The sequence below is a fragment of the Aphis gossypii genome, chromosome X (assembly GCF_020184175.1).
Source record: "Aphis gossypii isolate Hap1 chromosome X, ASM2018417v2, whole genome shotgun sequence".
In the NCBI taxonomy this organism is placed as follows: domain Eukaryota; kingdom Metazoa; phylum Arthropoda; class Insecta; order Hemiptera; family Aphididae; genus Aphis; species Aphis gossypii.
The window spans coordinates 24,001,292-24,028,251 of NC_065533.1; the positions used below are offsets into that span (position 1 = coordinate 24,001,292).

General features: G+C 26.1%; 1 protein-coding gene across 4 annotated transcripts; it reads left to right on the forward strand.

Annotated features, from left to right (window-relative positions):
- The first annotated feature begins 4,717 nt into the window (after positions 1-4,717).
- LOC114120979 (catenin delta-2) lies at positions 4,718-23,490 on the forward strand. Of its 4 annotated transcripts, none has more exons than XM_027983104.2 (18): positions 4,718-5,287; positions 8,066-8,114; positions 8,887-8,952; positions 15,574-15,730; positions 15,812-15,959; positions 16,764-17,030; positions 17,139-17,258; positions 17,361-17,414; positions 17,496-17,715; positions 17,788-17,941; positions 18,003-18,142; positions 18,206-18,444; positions 18,510-18,646; positions 18,712-18,964; positions 19,029-19,167; positions 19,317-19,683; positions 21,113-21,205; positions 22,270-23,490. In XM_027983104.2, exons 2-18 carry the CDS (start codon positions 8,086-8,088, stop codon positions 22,441-22,443), a joined length of 2,757 nt encoding a protein of 918 aa, XP_027838905.2. In that variant the 5' UTR covers positions 4,718-5,287; positions 8,066-8,085; the 3' UTR covers positions 22,444-23,490. The 4 variants fall into 4 exon arrangements, with proteins under 4 accessions (XP_027838905.2, XP_027838906.2, XP_050063959.1 ...); XM_027983105.2 differs by having other exon boundaries at positions 18,513-18,646; XM_050208002.1 differs by lacking the exon at positions 8,887-8,952 and adding an exon at positions 11,420-11,465.
- The last annotated feature ends 3,470 nt before the right edge of the window (positions 23,491-26,960 follow it).

Genomic DNA, 26,960 nt, shown 5'->3' on the forward strand with positions numbered 1-26,960 from the left:
ATAAGTCAATACTGATTTACCATAGTTTAGCGTAAGTAGCTTCATATTAAATAACTTAAAATTAGTCTTAATATTTTTAAATACTACATTTATATTTAACATGGTACATAATGGCGAAATATTTTAAGTTTACAACAATATAATTAAAAACCATAAGAGAAAAAATTTTCACTAGTACCTACTTTTTTTTAAATATGTAATTTTATTAAAACTTGAACTTAAAATGCCTACAAATAATTAACAAATAATAAATACTGTATCTATAATGGTATACTTACATCATAGAGTAATATATATCAGTGGCGTGGCAAAGAGTGAGGTCAGAAGCAATTGCCTCTGAGATTTTTCAGTTTTGGAGGGTTGGGTAAAAAAATCCTATTTGAGTCTATTGTAAAGAGGTGGGTGGGTCCTCGGGATATATTATGTTACTTGTCTCTGGAATATTTTTACTTCGCCATGCCACTGATATATATTATATACTCTATGGTTTACATTTAATTTATTCAGTTTATTATTCATGAAGAAGAACTTAATGTTTGTAGTTTGTGATTCATTATCAGGTATTTGTTATCACTTATTCGTTCAATTAATACAAAACGTTTACCAAACCTGAACATTTTAAATATTAAATAGATATTAAAGTATGAAGTGATGTAAGTATGTAACATTAAGTCGATATAACATTAACATAATATTATGTTAAATTAATTTAATAATTTTCTGTTTGATAGACTCAGGCACGTATTCAGGGAGGGGGTCTCCGAAATTTTTAAAACCAAAGGTTTTGAGTATAAATCATGTAAAATAATAAAAATAAAAATTGTATTCAAAATTATCTAAACCCCCCCCCACCTTAAAAAAATCCTATACTCTTCATATAAAACTGATTGTGTGTGTACTATAATACATTGAGTGTTATGAGAATTTCTAGGGGAATAAAAAAAAAAATCGAGTTGTTAAGTTTTTCGAGTTATAGCGACTCGATTGTTGTATATTATGCAACATAATTTAAATAAGTACATATTTTAAGATACCTATATAAATATAACACTCATAATATAAATTATAATATAATATAAGCAGTACAAAGTAGGTAGGTTCCTAAATATAACATAATTTAATAAATTACAAACAGCCATACAGGTATGTTTTAAACATAAAATCAGTATTATCTGAAAATTAAATAATTCATAATTCGTTTATAAATGCAAATATTCTAATGTTCAATACGTAATTTAAAATTTGAATACTAAAAATAAATTCTCTAAACATACATAATATATAATTTGGCTCTTAATATTTGGTGTGTATTTTGGACGACGTGTCATTTGACTTTTTTTGTAATCATGAAGTCGAAATTGGAATTAAAAAACTATAATTTAATAATACTTAGATATTATTGCTTAATAAAAACATTAAGTATTTATTTGTAATGTAAATCGTAAGAAGCATGAAATTTGATTAAAGAATGATAAGATAATATTATATTATCAAAAATATAGTAAAACAAAATTTACTATACTAGCTTTTATTAATGAATTAAGAATTTTTTATATTATTTAATATGTCGTATCAATAGATACGACTGGCATCAGTAGTTGTGGCATCAGAATTCCAATGAGATCCTCTGGAGAAGTTCTCATTGGCGTAACACGATTAATCAGTAAAGATCATATAGTTACTTCATCATATGAAATGTAATGGTTAAGTTGTAACCACTACTGATGCAATTGTACAACACGTCGTCAGGCTATTTATGCATTAATATTCCAGATATTGTTACTAGTAATGAAGTTTTAATGGCGGCCACTTTGATGGCTACAACAGGCTGACAGACGGCGGCCAGTGGCTCAGACCGATCGACAAGACGTCCAAGTTGTATTAGCGACTGATGAAAGTGGGGCTAAGACCAAAGTTTTGAATATGACGCTGACGCTTACGCGGTCGACGACTGTCGATACGCGATTGGTAAGCAAACGCTATCTATCGGCATCGACGATCGTCGTGTTTTACAGAAGTATTCGAGACGCCGAGTAAATAAGACCTCGGCGCGCTCTAGTATTCACAATTCGACACGAAGTTAGTGTCTTGACTAATACGTCTTATTTTCAAACAAAAAAACGAATCGATTCCAAAATATTCGAATCAAACTCGTAATTACAGTGAAATCTTTTCGAGACAATTAAACGTGTAGTCACTATTTTAACCTGTTCACTTAATATTATATGTATACATGTATATTATTGCGTACTTATTATTTATGAAATAATGATGGGCGATAGTTAATACTTGGATGGATTATCTATTAGTACTACTCGTGGGAAACAACTCTGACAGAGAAAACTTTTATTATTATACATAATATCTAATTAAATTAAACTTTGAAATATTATTTTTGAATACTTTATTAAACCGTGGATCGAAGATGTAAATGTACAGTATTAATGTCACTGTCTTACTGACGTAGAGTACTGACAGGCTACAATATGCATATGGCAATTTTGTAGCATTTGTAGAACCATTATTTGTATTGTTACCTTCGCATTTTGATACCTACCTATTAGCATATTGGATTTTGAGCGGAGTGCAGATTGTAGGTATTGATTTTACAAACGTTTTTTTTTAATTTATTCTTGTATCTGACATTACCTTTTGGAGAAGTAAAAATGTTTTAATGTTTATCTTTAAGCATAATTTCTGGTCGTAAATTAGATCTTGAAAATTGATTACTTTGGAGTAGACTACAATCTGGAAAATTATGATTTAAAGAAAGCATAGGTAGTCCTGAATTAATCTATTACATATATCCTGTGGTTTACTGCCTTAACAATTTTTATTTTAATATTAAGTATTAATTATGACAACAACAATATATTAATATAACAATTTTAATTATAATTTATATTATGTATATAAGATTATTATACATTTATGTTAGGCATATTATTTATACGTAGAAATGCAATTGGGTTAATTATAGTTAACATTAATTATGAGAAAATTTTGAGAAATATTATAAATATGATTTTTGATTGAAGATAAATAATTTATTCAATTTTTTATTTCCGTTTTACTTGTAAACATACATTTAAAGTATTAAAAACTGATATTAAATAAATTTTATTAATATCATATTTATACTTGATTAGGTATTTTAATTACAATTCTATACGTGGAATTAGTCATAGATGCGAGAATGCGAGATTTTCTCAAAGTATTGATTTATAAATTATAAGAACTGATAAACAATTTTAATATTAGCATTATAGAAGTATTATAATATTAAATATATTGATATGTAATATAGTTTTATTTTACAACTTTTTGAATTTCGAGTAATTAAAATATCATTAATCCTTTTTTGAAATTAAATTATACTTTAAAACGTCGTTTTTAAATGCTATTTGACGATTGCATATTATTATAGGCTTTGGCGTTTTGTTTAATTTCGTCCAAATAACGATCAAACATCGGTAAACGATAAAACGCATATCAGTAATAATAATAAAGCAATTAGACATTTTCCCGAAAGGAATCGTAACATTATAATATTTGATATTAATTATTTAATCGTCGATCGTCATCATAATATAGAACTATTCAAATGTATGCAACGCAGATATCGAAATTCTCGTCGTAACTATTAAACGAAAAAAAAACACGCATTTTCGTAATGCAACTGTTACGAAGTTATAATAACAATGATTTTATGGCATTTAGTTATTTTGAAATTTGAACTCTTTCGCCCTTTTCACAATAATAGTATATTAATATCGCGCTCAATTCCGCCCAAGTCGTTCTGCACACCTAATTGGCCACTTACTATACTTCATAATTAATACAGGACGATCTATCGATTCTAATGCATTATCAATAATAGATTATTGTTTTTTTTTTTTCTTTATCTATCCGGATCATGTGAGTAAGTCGACGTGTGCCGCCACAGAGGTCGGCGGGAGGGCGGCGACCTCGCAACCCCATGCTTTATTTACACATGACTTGCCGGGCGCCGCGAAAATAACTCCGCACACCGCCGCCACCGCCCTTCGGAACGCGACGGTGTGCGTGTGCGCTACCGCTGGGCGTGAGCGCGTGCGCACGTCGTCCGCGCGAACCGCACGGTGGCGGCGGCGACTGTTTGTTATTTACGGTTTGTTGTTTACATTTCGCGCGTCTCCACAGAGAGTGCCCGGCGGGGCTGTTATCGCCAAACGCCGTATTATTCGGAATTTCGAAAAGCAAAACGAAACGAAAAAAGCGGTACGATCCTCGAGAACCACCGTGTCCGTTGCGGCCGCTTTTTAAAAATATATTATTATCGTACTCGTACGATATACGACGTCGCGGCCGCTGCGCTCGCGGCGACGTAAGTCGCAAGGAAAAGTATCACGCCAGTCGTGGTTGACAACAATATCATTATAATAATAATATACAGTATTACAATACGCGTCCTCTGACCTCTATCCGGTGATAACCCCGTTTTGTTGTTGTTCCCGACTCGCTCTCGCTCGACCGCATTCTCGCTCGCTCTCGCTCACTCTCGCTCTTCCCCTCTCCGCTTCGCTGTCTCAAACGCGCACACACACACACACACACACACACACGTACACACAACAAACGTGCGCACAAACGCATATATACGCACACACACACACACACACGCCTATGCGCGGACGCACTCGCGCACGCGCACGCGACGGCGCACACGTACGCGACGATGACTGATGACGTAGAACAGAGACGACTGCTTTTCCTATGATAATACGCGATATTGTTTTTAAACGCGCACACACACACACACACACACACACGCGCATTACGCGTAATTGTACGTGAAATTTTTTTTCTCTCATACTTCTCTCCTCTCTTAACCCCTAACGTGTCACACCGTTCGTCACCCGGTTATCGGGCGCCCCCACATCGGCCGATAGCGCGACCGCGATGCGTATGACCCGTCGTCGTCGTCCGTCCGTCGCCGCCGCCGCCGCCGCTGCCGTCGTCGCCGTCGCTTTTGCCGTCGCCGTCGTCGTCGCCGCTGCCGCTGCCGTCGTCGTAGTAGTGTAAACCAACGGCTACGGGGAACAAGCTTCGCGCGCCCGACACCGCCTCAATTGACTTCGCCGCCACCGCCGCCGCCGCAACCAGAGTCCCGGAAACTCCGTCGTCTTCCGATGTGTCGCCGCCGTATCCGGTCCGCACCGTCCTGCAACTGATACGCGTCCGTCGCTCGTGGAAAACGATGATCCGTTGAAGACTTTGTCGAACTTCACACTACTGTTGCTACAAGGTACGTCGGTGTGTACGTCTGTTGTACAGTTAGAGGTCCACCTCTTTGACCCGTTTTCTCGACGGCGATCTGTTTTCCCGTGCTTTAGGCGTAGCCCGTCGCCAACAGTGGGCGTCGCATATGTCCTGTCTAATAGTGTTTCACAGTGTATATAAAGGGGTATACAACGTCCTGTCTGTCCCCGTGTCCGGCGACCCTTCGGCTAGTGTGTTCCGTATCCACGATAACCCCAATGCGCTGAGCTGGACTTCTGAGACTACACTTTGTTTCATCTGTGTTCGTTTTATATCACACTCGTCCTGGTTCTAGTACTGCCCATGTAATATGTTTCTATTTTTAATACCACTCGATCGACTATAGCCCATAACAATATCGTCTACTCAGACGTTTTTGTTTTCCATTCGTTTTTACAATCGACGTAACTCGAGAATGCTCTTAGACCCACTGGTTTTCTCTAAAAATATTTATGATTCTGGTATAATATTGTACTGTTGGTTTATTTGATTACAAATCCATAACATGATCTTGCTCAGATTAGCTTATAGGTTCTTAATTTTCTCATGGTAGGTAGGAAGCTGTTTATTTTTATACTTATAAAATTGAGTATTATTTTATATTAGCCAACTCCCTTTAAATAATAGACGAGTGAATAGGTATCTATTTTTCTGAATAACTATAAGTTTAATCAGACTTAAACTTTTAAGAAACATTTAGTGTAGGGGAAGGCCCTCAATTGTCTTGTAGTTTAAAAAATATATTTTTTTAAATTTTAATCCTTAACTTAAATTTATCTTCCTTTTCTCCCTTGATTGGAACTATAATGCAGGCATTTGTGCATAAGTAGCCACATAGGAAAGTACAAAGAAGTTATTAATTTATTATTTATGAGGTAAATAGATAAATTATAAATAATATAAATTTAACTGCTTTAATTGAGTGGATACACTATATAGGTACTGGCAAAAATTAAGTTACCCTAACATTAGTCTTCAGAACTAGACTTGGCATTCTAAAGAATAAAAAACAATATTAATTATTTTTGGATCCTGTGTTGAAGTTTATACAGTAAAGAATTACATTTTACAACTGAAATTAGTATAGATAAGTCAATATTTTTTAAGAATTTAAAATCCCTTTAGGATTTTGTTTTTAAAGAATTGTTTTCAAAAAGTATGTACATTGTAATTTAAATACATAAAACATTTTAAGTAAAATAAAATTTCCAGTAGGTATATTGTTTTTTTTTTTGTATATATTATGTTTGTATGTATATATAACCACCTAAATGATTTTATAGAATTCTTAGTTTGTTTTTCTAAGGAAAAACTCGGGGAAAAAAAAAGTATAATCCAAATTAAAGATTGAGACAAAGAACAAGCAATTAATATTAATATACATCATTTACAGCTATATTAATTAATTTAATTAGGCTAAGCTCTATCTTCATCAATAAATAATTATGGCTCTGGGCTTTTTTATTTTTCAGCAGACCAAATTAAATATAGCCAAACTAATTTAACAATCAATAATTGATATATATTACATTTAATACCTTTCTACCTATAAATTGTTATTGAAGACTGCCAGTCTACTTATAATTTTTTTTTATAATTACATCATACATGCACGACCAACCATAATTATCTGGACATGATTTCGATTGGTACCTATACATTAAATTTAAATTTTTAAATATCAGAATTAAAATATCTGTAAAATTATAATGTTTAGTGGGACAAATAATAATGAGAAAGTTAATATTCAGATAAATATTTAATAATTATTAACTTCAAAACAAATACAGATATCTAGTTTATATTGTTGACTTATAATAAAGTCTGTTAGTTGATATTAGACATTATTAGGTACTCTTCAGAATTATGTTTGAATCTGTCTACGTTTACTTCCTTTTATGATAAAAATTATTACTAAATAATATTTAGCAAAATTGGTAAGTAGGAATTTGAAATAGTTTATTTTGTTATTTTATTTAATATATTATCTAGATAATATTCTAGACAACTAATATAATTTCAAATTGCAGTACTTTAATTATTATTTAATTTTATCTTAATAGAAACCCATCTATATGATTACCTAGTTTTATTAATATCTACACCCATTTACCTCTGCATTTACCCACATCATCCTAAATGTGATAGATTTATTTCTGACTTAATGTTGTGCTAATGAAGAATACTTTCAGTACTAACAGTAGTCTACATTTTGTTTATAATGTATTAATTTGCTATTTATCTTAATTTTATTTTTTGTTTAAAGTATCTAGGTATTTTTTATTTGGTTTGGTAGGTACTCTTCGTGATTTATCTTACATTCTTGTGGTTGAAACAATCTTTTAATTAATCGTTATTACCCATGCTAGTATAAACAAATTTATATCGGAAATTATGGTAAAGAATGTGCTATGTGGTCTAATAAATAAGGATTGCTGAGTCATAAAAAAAAAAAAAAAAATAGTTCATTGATTTAATGTGGTCACCAATTGTTCAGTATAACACCTACACAAGTTAAATATATTTAGAATGAAATGTTATAATTAATTATAGATAATATTGTACTTAGTATTATATCTATATTGTATTAATGCGTTATAATGTTAATAAAACATTATAAAATTGTTATTAAGTATAATCAATTAATATTATTTAAATTTGATAGTAAATATCTAAAATATTGCTTGATCAGAAGTTTTAAGGATTCTCATCCATTATATGTATACCATTATTAACTATAATTTTTTTTTTAATGTGTTTTCAGGCGTTTAAGTGTAATTATCAATGAGTAATCAGCTGGTCGACTCATGTTTGTAAGTATATTTTAATGGGAATGGTTATTCTTTTAGTTATAATTTATTTTATGCAATTATTTTAAGTTTTATTTTGCCAAATATGTTTAACATATTTTATTTATGATAATAGTATCAATTAATTTTTATAAATCATTAAAATAAACTATAAATTATTTGCTTTTATCGTAATAATAATTTTATTTTACAGTGATATTTATTAATATAGCTTAATTACTCGCATACATACATCATTATATTACATATTATATTTAATGTATAATATATTATTATCTACTTTAACCTACTATATCATACATTATTTAAAATATATATTTACCATTAAGACACTAAGTATAATTTAAGCCGTACTTCATGATTTCTATAGGTACACTTAAAATATTAATTACTTATTGTGCTTGCGGTTGTAGGAGTGTAAAAATTCATATTTCTATGAATACCTAAATGTTAATTTTAACAATAACAATTAGCTATAATCAAATAAAATTGCATTTTATCGAATGTAATAAATTAATATTTTATAAGAATATTAACTATTAATATACTTTATCCAGTGAGAGAATGTGCTGATTCTGCTTATTCTCATGCGACAACTTGTCCTAGTGAAACTGGTGTCATTGACTGTGTAGCGCAAAGATGCATAGAAGAACTTTATTTTTGTCGGACAGTAGTGCATTCTCTCACTTGACAGAGCATAAATAAACGCAACAATGTTGAATTGGCTTTTGTAAATATAATAAACACATTTGTTTCAAATTTGCTTGGGTGACAGGTTGGTGAACAGAAGGGTGGAGAAGCTTCAAGAGCAAAGCTTCACTTGCACTGAGATTACACAGAGGTATATTTTTTTTTACAAAAAAATTGCCATAATTTCATGTCAATTTTTAATTATTACATTTTGGCTTCTATATACATGCTTTGTTTAGACATATCATGTGATTGTTTTTTTTTATTTCGTCTTAAATATTGACATCACAATGTATTATTAGTTTTTTTTGCCTTTTTTTATTACATAGTAGATAATAAATTTAGTATTCAGTATTGTTAATAATTTTTGAAAAATAAAATTATATATTGTTTAATTTTATGACTTATAAATATAATATGTGCATGATATTTTACTAATGAGCCAAATATCTAATATCCTATTGTATTTATACATTTACTAATACTTGTTTAAAGATTGTTATTTTTATGCAGTAGCTTGCTTTTATTTTAAATCAAGTAATAATTAAAGAATAATATTATCATACTTTAAAAAATAGCTTATTTTATAATCGGTTTAAAGAGAATTACGCCCATGATAAATATTTGCCATATTAAGTAGATACATACAAAATTGTACGTACTTGCTTCTAATGAAATATTTTGTTGATAGTTTATGAATATTAGGTAAATAGCTAACAATATTATACATCTTTGAAAATTAATGTTGCTAAAATGCAAGAGCAAACTTATAAAGCAAACAGTAATCATACAGATTAAAAAATTGTTTGAATAATTTAATATTTAAAGTATGATTAGTTGTAATTTATAATTATAAATATTGTTATTGAGTATCAAGTTCATATTATAATTTAATTAAATATTCCTAGTTATAATACTATTCAATGTAGATAATAACACTGTTAATATTTTCAAAAAGTATATAATATATTGTTAGTTGTTACCATTGGCTGTAAAATATAAATTCTAATAATTTAAAGAATTTATTACTATTATTATCTAATTTAATATTTTTTTTTTGTATGATAATATTCCTGATAATATGTTATCACGGATGTTAGGCTCATATATTACTATTCATATTACTCATTAAAAAAATCTTATTTATTCTAGTTTACATATGTCAATTACGACGCCGATTATATTTTGATATCGACTGTTTTTAAGGAATTCAATGTAGGCTAATGTTTTGGACTGTGGTGTGTGTGTCGTATGAATGTGCATAATAATAAATAATTAATAAGTTATAATTTGTAACTATGTTATTATGGTGTAAAAGGAATAGCGAATTGTTGCATACGTACATAATGTAAAAAATGTTTCATACTATCGTTTACGGTACACAAATATTATTTATTTTGGATTTAATTATCGTCTAAAAGTCAATCTTTTGTAAATTATACTGACTAGCTTAATTATCCGATGAAATTTATAAAATCGAATTTATATTCCTCATAAAGTTAACTTGAAAACTTCATCTTTATAATTTTTAATATATTTTTTTAGTTGAATTTAATAATAATAATAGTTTTTACGTTCTTTTTTCCAAATATTTTGAAGAGTTGTATCTGTTTGTTTATTTATTACTTTTAATAAGTTAGACTTTATTTAATCATACTATAATATTAAATAATCTTATTTTATAGAAAAATAAAACTATTCATGTAGTATATATTTTGTCTGAGACTGAAATAAATTCGTCTATCGAAGATCGATAATATTTCTTATTTTAATATTAGCATATGGCAACTCTTATTTTAATAGTATTATATTAGCAATAGGCAATAGGATAATTTTTAATTAATACCTAATCGTACGATAAAGTATTTATTTTCCTATAACTTATTAATACCACTAACACTATTGCATTTATCTAACGTATGAATCATGAATGCGTGATATAAAGCAGATAGATATATTTGTTATTTGTCAACAAATTTTTACCAGAAAGGTAACAATATGTTTTTGCTGAAACATCAAGGTATGCCTAATAAAATTGAAGTATGAAGTTAACAATTTATCAAAACGCTTTTTAATTTAAAATATCAAAATACGTACTAACAAATAACCATACTTTTATGAAAATTTGTATTAATCTATCATCAATTTATTCCGTTCATTTAAAAATACTTTTTCTGTTGTAACAGTTCGAATTAGGTGTTAATTGGCAATTTCAAATCCTATAATAGTTATATTTCCGGAACGGACTTGTTTACAATATTATGATACACTTGAGTGATAACGTACCAATTGGTATTTCCGGCATATGGGGTTTTACATCCATAATCAAACTTTAGATTGTAAACTAACTGTTTTTTTGTATCTATTTCCGCTTAGAAGTACCGATCTATCTATGGGCGCAATTTGGATTATGAAAATAAATTAGAATTTATCGTATATCTTAATATAAACGACTCCATATTTTGCTAATTCCAATATCAAAATTATCTACATCTAATTTAAGAAACGTATAAATTTATGATTATTGTATAAAGGATTACATTAATTAAAAATAAAACAATAAATAAAATGTCGTTCTTCTTAAGTAAACATAATGAGGAATTCTAATTTATTTCCAGAATCCTTATCGTTTACATGCAACATGCGTGGGAGTGGTACATACGGGTGAGTCATTCACTATTTCACTAATGATCGTTTACTACATATTATACTACATTAGCAACGTATACACACACATACATCAGATATTGCCTATACAAATCTCGTGGTGGCTACTTTAAAACTACGGTCTGATAACAATATTTTTAACACATTCCTCAGTTCCGTTACTATATTAAGTATTGAAATTTACAAAAATTTAGAAGAATAAAACTAAAACAATTTAGTTGCTTATTTATTTTAATACTTTATTAACACTTAGGTATTTACTAATTTATTACTTTGTTTATTAGTTCTTAGTTTATTACTAATTGATACATATTAGGTATGTGCGTACTGCGTAATTGTAATGTTATCTTGTCTATCTCTTTTGACACTCGTATTTGCGCTAGTGTTTAAGTTTTTATATTTTTATTAATTATTTCTCAGTGATGAAATTCCTTTATTATTGAATGTGTTATCTTATAGCATGTGTTAGACAACTTTTAATCTATTTATATAATATATAATAGGTATTCATAATTTAATTCTTAATTCTAAATATTAATTAATAATTATTTAACCGCCAACATTACTCTACCTTTCCTCTAATAGAACATCCTTAAAAATAATTTTATCAATTAAATTAGATATTTGACTGGTTTTTATATCCTTGTATTATATATTATTATCATAGTATACTAAAAATTAATTTTATGAATATGTTTAATAAATACCTAGATTTTTTTTAAATATTTATAATGATATTTAATTTATATATATTTTCTTTTCTATAAATGTTTTTTTTTTGTTTTTACATTTAACAAATAATAACAAGATAAAAACTTTTATTATTTTTTTTTATTTCAAATTAAATAAGATTAAGATGTATAATACCTATGTATATTGTATATGTATATTTAAATAATAGCTGTAGGGTTAGGTTAGGGTTAGCAATATGGTTCTGATAACTAATTTTTACATATATTTTCATTTGAATTCATACAGAATATAGATATTATATTAGTTGAAAATTCCCTCATACCTATATTGTCATGTAAACCATAAAAAAACATTAAAAAAATATGATAATTGATAACCATTTTTAGAGTTAAAAAAAAACTTACATTTATTCCATAAAACTGAAATAATTAAATAATAGGTGTATGGAAATTACAATAATCCTGTTGTTGTATCAGTAAACATACTTATAAAGAATAGTAATTTTAATTATCATTTCTATAAATCTAAAACAGTTCATCTGTTTTAATTTTTCTATAATACATTTTGAAATATCCAATGGCAAAACTAAATATAATTTCAAATGTTTTAAATTAATTTTCTTTTTTTCTTTATATTATTCTTTCTCTTCTTTTTTTCAAAATTTTTATACTTATTTTTAAATTTTTTTTATATACCGCTCTACAAAATATGTCATCATATATATATTTATGTATTTTGAAATAGCAGCATCTTTTTTTTTATTTAAAAATATAACTTTCTTCACATTCATTTTGTCATTTTCTTATAAGAAATTCTATTTTTTGCTTTATCTGTATAATTATTTTATTCCTCAATAAGCCTTTAAATTAATGGGTGTTTTTTTCCTACCTATTGAATGACATATTTATATTTATGTAATTATTATGGAATGGTGTAAATAAATTTGACCAAATAATCGTGATATTTAAAATAGAATTAGATTCAACAATCATGAATCATAATCCTAAAGTTAAGAATCTATATCTTTCAAGATGTCTGTATTCTGTCTTTTTTTTTCAAAATATTTTAAGAGATTTGTGTTTTAATTAGTTATGAGTTTATTTCTTACAATTGCTTAAAAATTAAAATATTTTAAAAATCAAGGTACACACATAGATAAATAATTATTCCAATCATTAAATATAATATTTGTCAATTTACTCAATAATAAAGCTTAACCCTTTGATGAGCAATGACGTATATATACATTTATAAAAGTTATGCCATGCGAAGCATGGACGTACATATACGTTTTTCGCGCCTTTTTTTTTTTAGATGATAATGTGTATTATACTATGAAATTACGTTATAGGACTATAGATGACGATATGTGCTTCACTCTTTTGGTTATAATATGAACTAAATCAATTTATTTAATTATGTTATATAAGTTAACAATAAAAATAATAATATTGTAATCCCAATTTGATTTGCATTGGTATTGCCCCTTGTATTGCCTATGTCTCATTTCTAATCCGCTCCCTGGGTAGCGTCTTTGTATTTCTAATGCGCTCCTCAAAGAGTTAAATAAAACTGGTTTTATTAAATGAAAATTTTCAATGTTATATTAATGTAAGACTGATATAATTTAGTGGTTGTAATGTCCTCTTATGAATTTTAACAATATTATTTTTCAAATTGGTCTATATTTTTTTTAGTAAATATGTATGTTATTTTGAAAATCAACATTGTAAAATTAATATATTACTCTATATTTACCTACATGAAAAACTATTTTTATGAACATACACTATTCAATATAAATCATTTAAAAACTATATTTTACTGTAAAAAAGCATATAATATAGTATAATATAATCATTGAGTATTATTATTATTATATAAGATTTAGCTTATTTACAAAATGAAAAAAAATATATACTTAGGGAAATATCTATTAATAATTTTTTTTTAACTTAAATTAAAAATAATTCATAATCAATGTAGAATTTTTTTTAATTTTTTGGATCTGCACTTAATTTCAGGTATTTACATGTATATCAGTTTATTCCAGTAGGTAGCAAAAATTTGTATTTCAGTGCTTTAAATTTTGATGTAAAAATAATTGTTATTATAAACCAGTTAGGTTTGTAAGCAGAACTTTTATTTTTTTAAAAATTTTTTTAATCTTATTTTATATTAGTCAATTGTAATTTGAGTTAAATCTCATTTTAGTTGATTGTGTTTATTATTTACTAAAATCATAGATACTTAAAACATGTTTGTGACTCAGTAAACTATTTGTAGATCTGTTAGTTAGTACAATTTCTAAAGTAAATTTATGTATGTATATAAAATGATCATATATGTGTGTTGAATGTATTTAAAAACTGTTAGACATGCATGTAGTTTTACATTTAAAAATTAATATTTAAACGCAAAATTCCCAGAATAAGTTTTTTTAAATTAAAATCAGAAAATTACTATAAATAATTTAAAAAATATATTTTTAATAGACAAATATGTTGAGATTTTATTTTTGGTTATTATTTTTGTTTTAAGCTATTATGGTGGGTTGCATGAATGTTTATTAAATATTTAATGAATCAATAGCATGCTATAGAATAAATAAAAAGTTATTTATACACTAAACATTTATTAAATATTCTATGTATTAAACTAATAGTCCGGTTTTGGTTTATTAAATTTTTTAAACTTGTTATCACATAGTGCTTTCACTTATTCAATTTAATTTAAAGTTGAAGAGTTGCTATCATTTTTCTTGTAATAAGTTCAAACTCTAACATTTACTTTGGTATCATGTTTAAAACTAATACATTTTTATTCAACTGCTTGTGCAACCTAAACTCAAATGGCTCAATAACAATATTTAATGGCTTAATAAAACCGTTCAATAAATAAGTTAAAAGAATGGTTTATGTAACCTTGCATAAATATTGTTTATTGATCTATGTTAATTAATATCAATTAAATTTAATATAAAAACTTGGTCAGTAATTTTATTCATTTAAAATTGATGTGCTATTGGCAACAACAATCTAAAAATATTTTGTCTCACTAAAAATAAAATATTATTGTTTGCATTTGCAAAAAATGACCCTCCGGACCAGGAAGTTAATCATAATTACCAGATTATCAAATAAACTTTTTTATTTTTAATAACAACATAAAAGGAAACAGTGTGCTAATTATATGTTTAAATTTACTTATATAAATATGTATATATATTTGTAGAAAACTTATATTATGCATTAGTAATTTGAAAAATTTTTTTGATACAATTTCCTTTTATATAATAAGAAAAATAAAACTATCCAAATGTACAGTAATTAATTTGATTATATTCTTACTATAATAGAAATTATAGTCATTGTAAAACATAGATGGCTAAATTTATTTATTTATTTTTTAGAGCTCAGTCAGACCTCTCTCAAAATAATTCATACCCAAATGATATCACATATTCAAACAACGGCCTTCAAGAAAATCATTCATCTAATTCATCTGCTCAATGTAGTGAGAAACCTGTATTAGTATCTCAAACAAAGAAACATCAAACAACACAACAAGTAAATATTATTTAATTTTTTGGTTGAATAAAACTTCTATTGTAAATTAATGCTAAATTTAAAACTTTTTTTTAATTTTAGGTTACAACTGTGACAAAAGTTGTTCGAGAAGTTCATCATATGATTCCTAATGGTCATTCATTAGATTACATTCCATATACATTAGGAGTATCATCTTCGTCAACTTCATCAACTCAACCAAATAATCCCGCTCATATGTCAGAATCTGGTTAGTACATATTCTATTATTTTAAATAATTAATAAATTAATAATTAATTTATAATGATGTTTTTTAATTATAAAATTTTTTATAAATATCATTAAAATAAATCTAGAAATAAAAAAAACCGTTAAATTATAAATTTATTAATGGTAGTTGAAAATAATTTTTTTTTAAATTGTTATGTTTATGGTTTTATTTTTATTTTAAATTTAAAAAAATAATCACTTAGCTTTTGCTTAGTAATTATTTTGTATTCTATTGTTTCAATTTGAAATTCTTGAAGGTCTAACAAATTGATCACACATAGTTGTAAATTACATCACTGTTAAACCAACAATTTTTTTCATTTTATTTTTTATTTTAAGTGCATATCCAGGGTTAGGTTAAAACATGTAAAATATGTAATTAACAACTATTATTAGAAATGTTATTGATACACGATGTGACTCATGAACACAATTATTGATAAGATTAATATCTAAACATTTGTCAATAAAGAGTATATGCATTAAACTGATAAAAATATTATTATTATTTTGTATTTTTATTAACGGTTAATATTATACAATATTTTTTTCTTCAAAATTTAAAATTTAAACATATTTTATAATTTATTATTGTGGCCATATCCATGAACAGCTCCCCTTTCTTCAAACGTACTTAAATATTAAATTAAAACACCTCCCTTTAAAAATCCTGGTTACTTGTCAAAAATGATTGCTTGTTAACAATTTTAAAGTTCTATAAATTACTAAAATTAAAAAATATTTATATATATTTAATATTTATACATATTTTGTTTTGTTTAGGACATTATAATAATGACTACCAGAATTACAATCCAGGTTGTCAGGATTATGACCATTATGTTGGCGTACATCCTGGACTTTCGTATTACAGTTCCAACAATATACCTGGCCAGCAAGGTGCTAAGATAGATGGAAATCCTTACCATGTATACGACACAGGATCATCCCCTAACCAACTGGGGCATGAATATAATGAAACGATACCCACACCACCAAGTCCTAGTGCATGCAGTGAATCTCCTCCACCACAACAGCTCATGGCTCAAGGTAGTTATGATTTCATGTATACACTATACGTATTTTAAAAATATTAATATTTAGAACTAATTAATATAGCATATATTTTAAAACCTTTTGAAATTAACTTACTTTTAGAATACATGAGAAAAGGATTACCATATCCTCCTTCTGGCTATGAAGAACTTGATGCTACACAATTGCATCCAAATCATGACCATTATCACCGAATAACACCGTCACCTGGCGATTGTTATGGTTAGTAATAATTTCTTATCTTACTGATTAAATAAATAAATAATTAAACATGGTTTTATGAATGTTTCTTAAAAAATAATACTTAAACTTTTATTTATATAGATCAAATGAGTGGATCATGGAATATGGATGAATGTGGAGATCAAATGGCTCAAGGTATATTTTCATTTAAGAGTTATTACCTATTTTTATTTGTTTTATATTTTTTTTTTGTATAAATTAATTTTTTTTGTTTAGGTCTTAGATGGAGAGATCCTAATTTACCTGAAGTTATAACATTCTTGGCTAACCCAAATAATTTAATTAAAGCAAATGCTGCTGCTTATTTACAACATTTATGTTATATGGATGATCCAAATAAACAAAAAACTAGAACATTGGGTGGAATACAGGCTTTGGCAAAGCTCTTAAATCACGATTGTCCAGATGTTTACAGAAATGCGTGTGGGGCCCTTAGGTATGTATTTGATCATATATTTTTTTAAATTGAAATCTAGTAAAGTAAAATTATTCTTATTTTTTTTTTTAGAAATTTATCATATGGAAGACAAAATGATGAAAACAAACGAGCTATTAAAGATGCTGGAGGAATACCATTATTAATCAATTTGTTGCATAAATCTGCTGATGCAGAAGTTAAAGAACTCGTTACAGGAGTTTTATGGAATTTATCATCATGCGAAGTATATACAATAAAAATTAATTAGATTTTCTTACATATTTTATATTTATTTATTTTAAAAGGATTTGAAAAAATCAATTATTGATGATGGCCTTTCAACTATTGTGAATCATATTTTACTACCTCATTCAGGGTGGAGTCCTACTGCTTGTAGTGACATCTGTTGGTCCACTGTATTCAGAAATACTTCTGGTGTATTAAGGTATAAAATGATTTTAAATATTTGATTGCAATAGTTAAAATTATGTTAAATTTTATAATCTAGGAACATAAGTTCAGCTGGTGAATATGCACGAAAAAAGTTACGTGAATGTGAACATTTAATTGATTCACTTTTATATGTCATTTCAACTGCTATTGAAAAATCAAACATTGGAAATAAAAGCGTTGAAAATTGTGTGTGCATATTACGGAATTTATCATATAGGTGTCAAGAAGTTGAAGATCCAAATTATGATAAACACCCTTTACCAACTCAAAGTAGAGTTGGTCCTCAGCCAAAAGGTAAGCTAAAAAAATATTCATTAAATATTTAATACCCTATATTTATATTACCTTTTCTGTTCCAGCAGAAAACTTGGGCTGTTTTGGAGCTAGTAAGAAGAAAAAAGATATCCAAGTGGTTTCACCCAAAGAAAATCCTAGTAGTCGTATAATTCCTAGATCAGAACCAGCTAAAGGAATGGAACTTTTATGGCAACCAGAAGTATGAATTTGTATTGTTAGTTGTTACTTTGTTTAAAATCTAACAATTTTTAACATTTATTTTAGGTGGTTCAATCATACTTAGCGCTACTACAAAGCTGTTCAAATCCAGAAACTCTTGAAGCAGCTGCAGGTGCAATTCAAAATTTAGCTGCATGTTATTGGCAGCCTAGCATTGAAATTAGAGCTGCAGTTCGGAAAGAAAAAGGTCTCCCTATTCTTGTTGAGCTCTTACGAATGGAAGTGGATCGTGTAGTATGTGCTGTTGCCACGGCCTTAAGAAATTTGGCTATTGATCAAAGAAATAAAGAACTTATTGGTTTGTTTTAGTTGATTTGAAGTATTATATTTTATCAGTGAATATGATTAAATTTTATTTTTAGGCAAGTATGCAATGAGGGACTTAGTTCAAAAATTACCATCAGGAAATGCTCAGCATGATCAAGGAACTTCAGATGATACTATAGCAGCAGTATTAGCTACACTCAATGAAGTCATTAAGAAAAATGCTGAATTTGCTAGGTATTTAATACTAGGAATTTAATATTATGTCTTATGTTTTTTAATCATATTTATAAGGTTTTGTATATTATTAGTTTGTTGTATATTATAAATAATATGTTATGCATTCATTTTAAAATTTTATTTTTATATTTATGTATATTGTATAGGTCATTATTGGATTCAAGTGGAGTAGAAAGATTAATGAATATAATCAGACAACGTCAGAAGTATACATCTAGAGTTTTGAAATTTGCTAGCCAAGTTTTGTTTGCTATGTGGCAGCATCAAGAATTGAGAGATGCATATAAAAAGCACGGTTGGAGAGAACAAGACTTTGTTACAAAAACAATTGCAGCCAGAAATGCAGCGGGTGGAGTAAACTCTCCAAATAATGCAAACAGTACACTTAATCGCCCTATGGCGAGTCAAGGTGGAACTCGGTATGAAGATCGAACAATTCAAAGACAAAATCCAAATGTTTCACAGATGAATCATTCACTATCAAACTCTAACACAAATTCTACTTACCAGGCTGTAAGTTAAAAGATATTATATTGTGTCAAAATATTGTGAATTAAAGAGTTATCCAAATAGTTAGATAGTTAGTTGCATAACTGGTGAGGATTTCACTAAGAAATGTATACAACATAGTCTTTTTTGTAACAAAAATTGTGGATGACCTTAATATTTTTTTTTAATTAGTAAACTTTTTTAAGTAAATTAATTATTTTACTCTTTGAATATTAAAGTATTGTATATTTAAAATAAACCCGAAGAAGGTGATTTTATCGATAATAATTTTTTTTAAATTTTAATGGTAAAGAATTTTTCATTAATAATTATACTTGGTGTATACAATAGTTTTTGATAATGAATTTATTCATACACTTATGTTGTGATCATTTCAGTTAACTGGTCTATATTCAATTTATTTCATTTACCGTTATATATTATGTATGTAATGTTAAATGATGATAAATTAAATATAATGGTGATAATATCTAGTAAATATTGTAAATCGTACTCCTCAATTTCTATGTTAAGATGTTAATGTTAAAATGTTAGTTAGCTAAAAATGTATGACAACTATTTGTAAAAATGATATTATTTTTCTGTAATCTTAATAAGTATTATTAATTTTATAAAATTAAAATTATATTAATTTATTGTCGAGACAAATTGTTTTTTTCAAAATTTAATAATAATAAAAATAAATTTCATGTTAATTTTGTTCAAATAATTAATTTTTATATTATAAATAATTTTATGCGATTTTATTTCATTACTATTATTGTCTTAACTATATATTAGGTTGTATTTCAAAGAACACTACTCATGCATTTGTTGTTTGTTTTCTTTTACATAATATATTATTAATTATTATGTTCTACTATATTTTTTTTACAGCAATGTTATTTTTAACATAGAGTAAATTTATTTATTATGAAACTAAAAGATGATCAAAAGAAAAAAAACATTTTCTACCTACTCTTGTTAGTTTTTTTTTAAGATATTTTAATTTTAAAGTGAGATATATATTGATTAAATACATGATAAAATAAAAAATATTACCACCTATTAATATTGAATAAAGCTTTTATGCTTGATAAATAGTTGATTTTGTTAATAACGTTAATAGAAATGTAGAATGTAAACATAGTGTTTGTTAGATACAGACAATGAATGCATTTATAGTGAGTTTTTATCATTTTATTTATCTAAGTGATGAAGTTCACCACAAAAACATTGAAATTCTCATTTCATTAAATATTTATTATAATATTCACCTTTAAATATATAATAATTAATAATCTATATTTTATTCTTTTCTTATTTAAAATAGATTATAGCATGTATACTCTAATTTGTTAGTTATATTATAAAATAAACAGATTTCATAATATTTAAACATAAAGTCTTATTATTTTGGTTAGTTCTTTATCTTATTTATTGATATTTTCAGAATGAAGATATTCCATTAGCTGATATGCCATATCCCGAAGTGTCTAATCATACTCCTCCAGCTGGTGGAGTATTAATTTATCCTCCTGGACATGTGAGTAGATGAAGTGTTGATTTATTGGTATTGTTTTCATATTTTATGTATAATATTCATAGTTACATAAGGTATTTTTATAGTTTTATTGATTTACCTTACACCTCATTTCTGCACATATTATTTGTACTATATTTTAGTTATTTGCACTAATTAATAGAAGTAATTAAACAAGATTTTAAAAATACACCAACTTTACTTAAAGCCAAGCCAAATAAAAATCTTAACTAATCATTTCTAATTTAATTTAATAATTTATAAATATTTAATATATTCTTATCTTAATAATACAATTTATTGTTAAATATATACATACTCTGTTATAATTATTTAATTTTGAAAATATTGAAAAAGTCAAATATTCCATGGTCAATAATTATTTATGGTGGTTCTATTTTCAGTTATATTATTGAATAGTAATTATCAATAATAAAGTATATAATTAGTGAATATATTTTTATTTTTTTGATTCATTCTTGGTATAATATTGTTTAATTAGTAAGTTTGAACATTAAATATTCAAGTATTTAACCAGTTGTAGGGTTTCCTATCTTCTGGTGTGTAATATATTCTGGTACATAATATTTTCAAAGTTAAATTGAATTTGGTTTAATATTTTATCAAGACACTACATTTTTCAGAAACATACTTCATACAATTTGAGTCTTATATTTTAATAATAAGTTTTCAAAATTTGAAATACTGTCAGTTATACTTTGTTTTTCTTTGTTAACTTCTTTGTTGATTTTATTACATATTAAACATGTTTTTTTAACTAAATAGAAAAATTAGTATTAAGTGTAAAAAAATTAATTGTTAATTAGTTAATATTTCTTTTATAAAATTGTTATTTATTAAAATTTGTGAAAATAAATTTGGTTCTCTATTTTGAAATCTTAATTTGATGTATGCTTTAATTTAGGTCTTATTTATAATATCAGAGTATTTAACTATATCGTAAAATACTATAAATATATTGAAATATGTATTGATAAATGCCAAAAATGTCATAGAATATTCAAATATTACCAGTATATATTTTTAATTTTAATTTTTGCTTTTAGCCATTGAGACCAGGCGAACCACTTTATGCTCAAGTTAACCGCGAGAAAAAGAAGAATAAACAATATGACCCATCATGTTCAATGGGTGAAATGTGGAATTATAATGAACAAGCGCAACCAAAAGTATCATCAGTTGATGTCTCCACTGCTCAAGGTGGTGATTCATGGGTATAATAACCATTTGGCTGACTTTATACGCATTTTTTTTCTTAGTATCTTAAATATACAATGTAAGTATTTGTTATTATGACGAGGTGATATTATTATTATTTCCGCATTTGTGACACAAAACCATTTTTATATTTAATTAGTTGATAAGGACGTGTTAGTTTTTAATAATTTATAAAATGTAAATTATAACATACATATTTATCCATTATATACACACATAACACATATATAATTTATTATTTTATGTACAATTAAATGCACACAATATTTGGAGATAATGTTTATGTGCCAATAATATGATAATGATAATTTTAGACTTAGTGTTATATTATCAGTTTTTACTTGAATATTATTAAGTGGGGCTCACATATCTTTTCTTACATACTGATTTGTACTCATGTTATTATTTAAATCACTAACTTTGTTTCTTCAAAGAATGAAATTAAACTGACAAAAAAGGTTTAGATTTGGAGAGTTTTGTGTTAAAAGTACATTGTGTTAATGTTGGAATATATATGTAATAAAAGAAATGTTAACTTTGCTTAAAGTAAGTCAATTTGAAACCATTATGTGCAATGATTGTTTGTATTTATCATTTGTTTAAAAACTAAGACGATATAGTTACTCAAGTAACTAAATATAATATGTAAACATATATATTTACCCTTTTTCAGGAAATTTTATATCTACTATGTACTTGGTAATAAATGACCCGTTCTTTTAGAATTCTTAATAAAAATATAATATAATGTACACATAAAATAGTGTTTCTATGAGAATTTAATTTGATGATCCACTCATTAGTAGATTGAGTTCAAGAATTTTTTCAGGTTGTTATAGTATGATACAGATGATATAAGGAAGAAAAGAACCAATTGAACCAAAGTGAAAACAGTAGTAGATATAAAGTGTCCTGACAAATAATTGTAAAAAAAGATGTAAAATTAAAATGTTTATTCTGTAATAATCTGTTTAAAAATCGAAAAGTTTTTTTTCGTATTGTTAGAAGAAAAAGAATAAATGGCAACCAAATAGTTGTAAGTGCTTTTATGTTCCTGACTTTAATATTTTTGTTATACGTACTTATTGTGGAAATTTTTTACATACATACATTTATATACTATTATATAACATACTATTAAAATAAATTTAAGATATTTATACAATATTCCCCATAAAAATTCCAATTAAAAGTATACACATATATTTATGTACCCTAATTAGTCAATATACCTTTTGTCAAATCATTGGATAACTATTATTGATGAGTTTATATATTCTCATTGGCTTCATTACTATATTATAAGATATATTTTGAATGTTTTGGTGTCTCTTTTGGTTCGTAAATTTACCAGTAAAATACTATTTAATTTATACTTATGTTTTTTTTTTTTTAAATTATTAAATGAAATTTAAACCTTTTTTTTAACAACAATATTATTAGTTTTCAGACTTAGAAAAATATTTAAAAGGGCCGAAGTGTCATATCTATGTTAATTATTATTATTAGGAATAATATTCTATATAAATATTAAATATACATAATATGTCAAACAAAATCAATAAAGTAGTCTGTATAGTGTCTGCAATCTGGGTTTTTTATTTTATAAACCTTTAGAATGAATATTGGTAAAACCTATCATAGCTTAAAATAATATAATATCTATGATTTAATGTTTGAGAATGGACTTGACTGATTACATACCAAGTCAATTTGGTGTTTGTAGTGATTGATTATTCATATAATTTTAGTTAATTGCATTTGCATTGCAGTATTTTTTCAATATTCATATGTTTCTTATTATTTTGTTTTTACCCTACAAAAGATATATAAACATAAGGCCCCTATTTTTTATCCCATTTCCAGTATATTTATAAAGATCATAAGAAAGTAATAATATCTATTTAAATAATTTAATGAATTTGATGTAGTTGTAATATTATTGAGCACATATTAATTTTTATAATTTTTACAAAATGCATCCTAATGTGTTTATCAACCTATTATCTTTTTATTTTATAACTTTTAGTGTCTTGAAACAGTAGCAAACATAAAACATCGGATCAATTTCGAAAAATTATAAATAGAACACTAAGTTTTTTTCCTGGGATTTTATAAGTACTTTAGCTATCTAAGCACATTATATTATGTTAGATGTAGAATCTACATTGTAGATAAGTAATTTCCTACAAGAAAATTTTTTAAATCATTCTAAAACTAATCTTGAATAAATATTAGTTTTTTCAAAGGTGGTAATATGCTAACGATAAACCATTTTTACCACTTAATTTAAAAACTAAATTTCCATAGTAAAATATAAATGAGTGGAGAAACTAAATTATCACTCTGGTTTACAGTAGTTGTAAAGTTGATGTTGGTATTGATTATGTCACTATAATGTATGTGTTAATTTATTGCAAACAAAAAACGATTCTGAACATGTGGTTGACTCATTACACTCTATTACCAAGTATATTTTCTGATAGCAAAATTTATAATATATTTATTAATAAGTATTATAATAGTATTTAAAATGTATTATTGTTATTAAATGTTGAGTTAATATCGATTTATTGTTACTGATGTAAATAGGTTCTTGAACTATGGTATTAAATTAGTATAAAATTAATCTAAATGTTTTGAAAGTGTCTTGGTATTTAAAATATTTAATAATATTACATGTAAAAGTTTTAAATCCCGATGAAAAATATTGGTGGGGGGCATGTAAACATTGTTGGGGAGGTGTACCTAAGCAGTTATTATAAAGTAAAATTTTATTTATTAAATTATTTTTATTTTACAATGTAGAGAAAAAATGAAAAATTATAAAAGGAGGGGGGCTTGAGATTTTTGAAAATCATTAGAGGGTGTGTAGGATAGAATAGGTAACCTAACGACTGGTTTCTAATCAGTATATAATTATCGGTATATATATCATTTGAACTGAATTTGAACTGAAAAAATCAAAAAAAAATATTTATTAAATTCTGTTATAGAAGAAAACTAAAAACACAAATCGAAAATATCACTTGTCGCAAATAGTTCAAAAAGATTAGAAATATTTTTTAAAAATTATTCCTTGAATAAAAAAAGGTATCATAAAAATTTAGTTAAAATTTAAAGTATCTACTTACGGACTACGGTTATTTGTTTTTAAAGGTACAGCAAAATTAGGTAATTTGTCGAATTTGTCGAAAATTAATTTTGGGTAAAAGTTCTCATTTTCTATTTTTTTTTCTTTTTTTTTATAATAATGCTGGGCAATTTTTACTTTTGATTACTTAAAGTATTAAGTAAATTAATTTTCCTACTATAAGAGATATTGGAGTTTAAAATCGAAGCATTTTTTCTACTATATTCCGTGTGTATAAGCATAAAAACACATTAATAAATTCATCGCTTTGTTCAGAATCTAAAATGTAGCGAATAAAAATTCGAGCATATTTAATAAACGCATTTTAAAGTATAGATGGATAGTCATCAGTGTTATGATTAAAAGTAATGTATAACATTAATTCCAAAAAAGGTTGCCCTCCTTTGGGTATCTCTCTGCTGTGCAGTATAAGTATCGAGGAATGGATGTACCTATTAAATAATAAATTTGAATTCAATGATATATTATAATCATTGTACACAAAAAACGATTCCGAACGGAGACGGCCTGTCAGCTCAACCTTTATTTATTACGAAAAATATTTTATAATTCATTTATTTTATGTTGCTATTAAATTTAGTAATTAGATGCGAAACTTTGCAATCATCATGTTCATATTTTTAATTATTTTAATTATTATAATAGTATGAAATATTAATACCATTTAATAATATTTTTATTGATTATTTTGGATATCTTTTGAGTCAATAGGTACCACCTTATTATTTTAAAACAATGAAAATAGATTTATCTTAATCTTTATATTATTAAAACTTGATGCGATAATATTAATATATCTAAAATATTACTGAACTTATTTACATTTTTTTTTAACTTAAGTATAATAAATAAGCCATTTAATGAGAAAAGTTATTAAAAGCATTAGTTTCCTGTGTAGCTATGCGCCTACGTAATACAGATATGCATTGCATGTCTTTCAAATGTTCATTATGTCCATTATGTTTACTGCTACATCGTTATCGTCAGCATAGGTTTTCTAATAACATTCAAATTAATTGAAATTTTAATTTGTGAACATGTTCGGGTGAAATATGTTTCCGATATCTATAAATATTATTGAAACTATAGAAGTAAAATCACTGATTGTGTTATGTCATTTGATTATTTCTAAATAATAAATTTTAATGTTGCACTATTATTACAACTTAATTTTTTATAATTATTTAGCTATTTTTTTAATTCTATAATTCGGGCTACAACAGGAAGTTCAGGTAGTATAAGATAAATAATTTAAAAATGGCAATAGCTGAAAATTAATCAACATTATGAAAATGTTGTTAGTATAGTAAAATTCATGATGGTACCCATGTATTATGTAAGAGTTTAATCTTACCATGAATGATA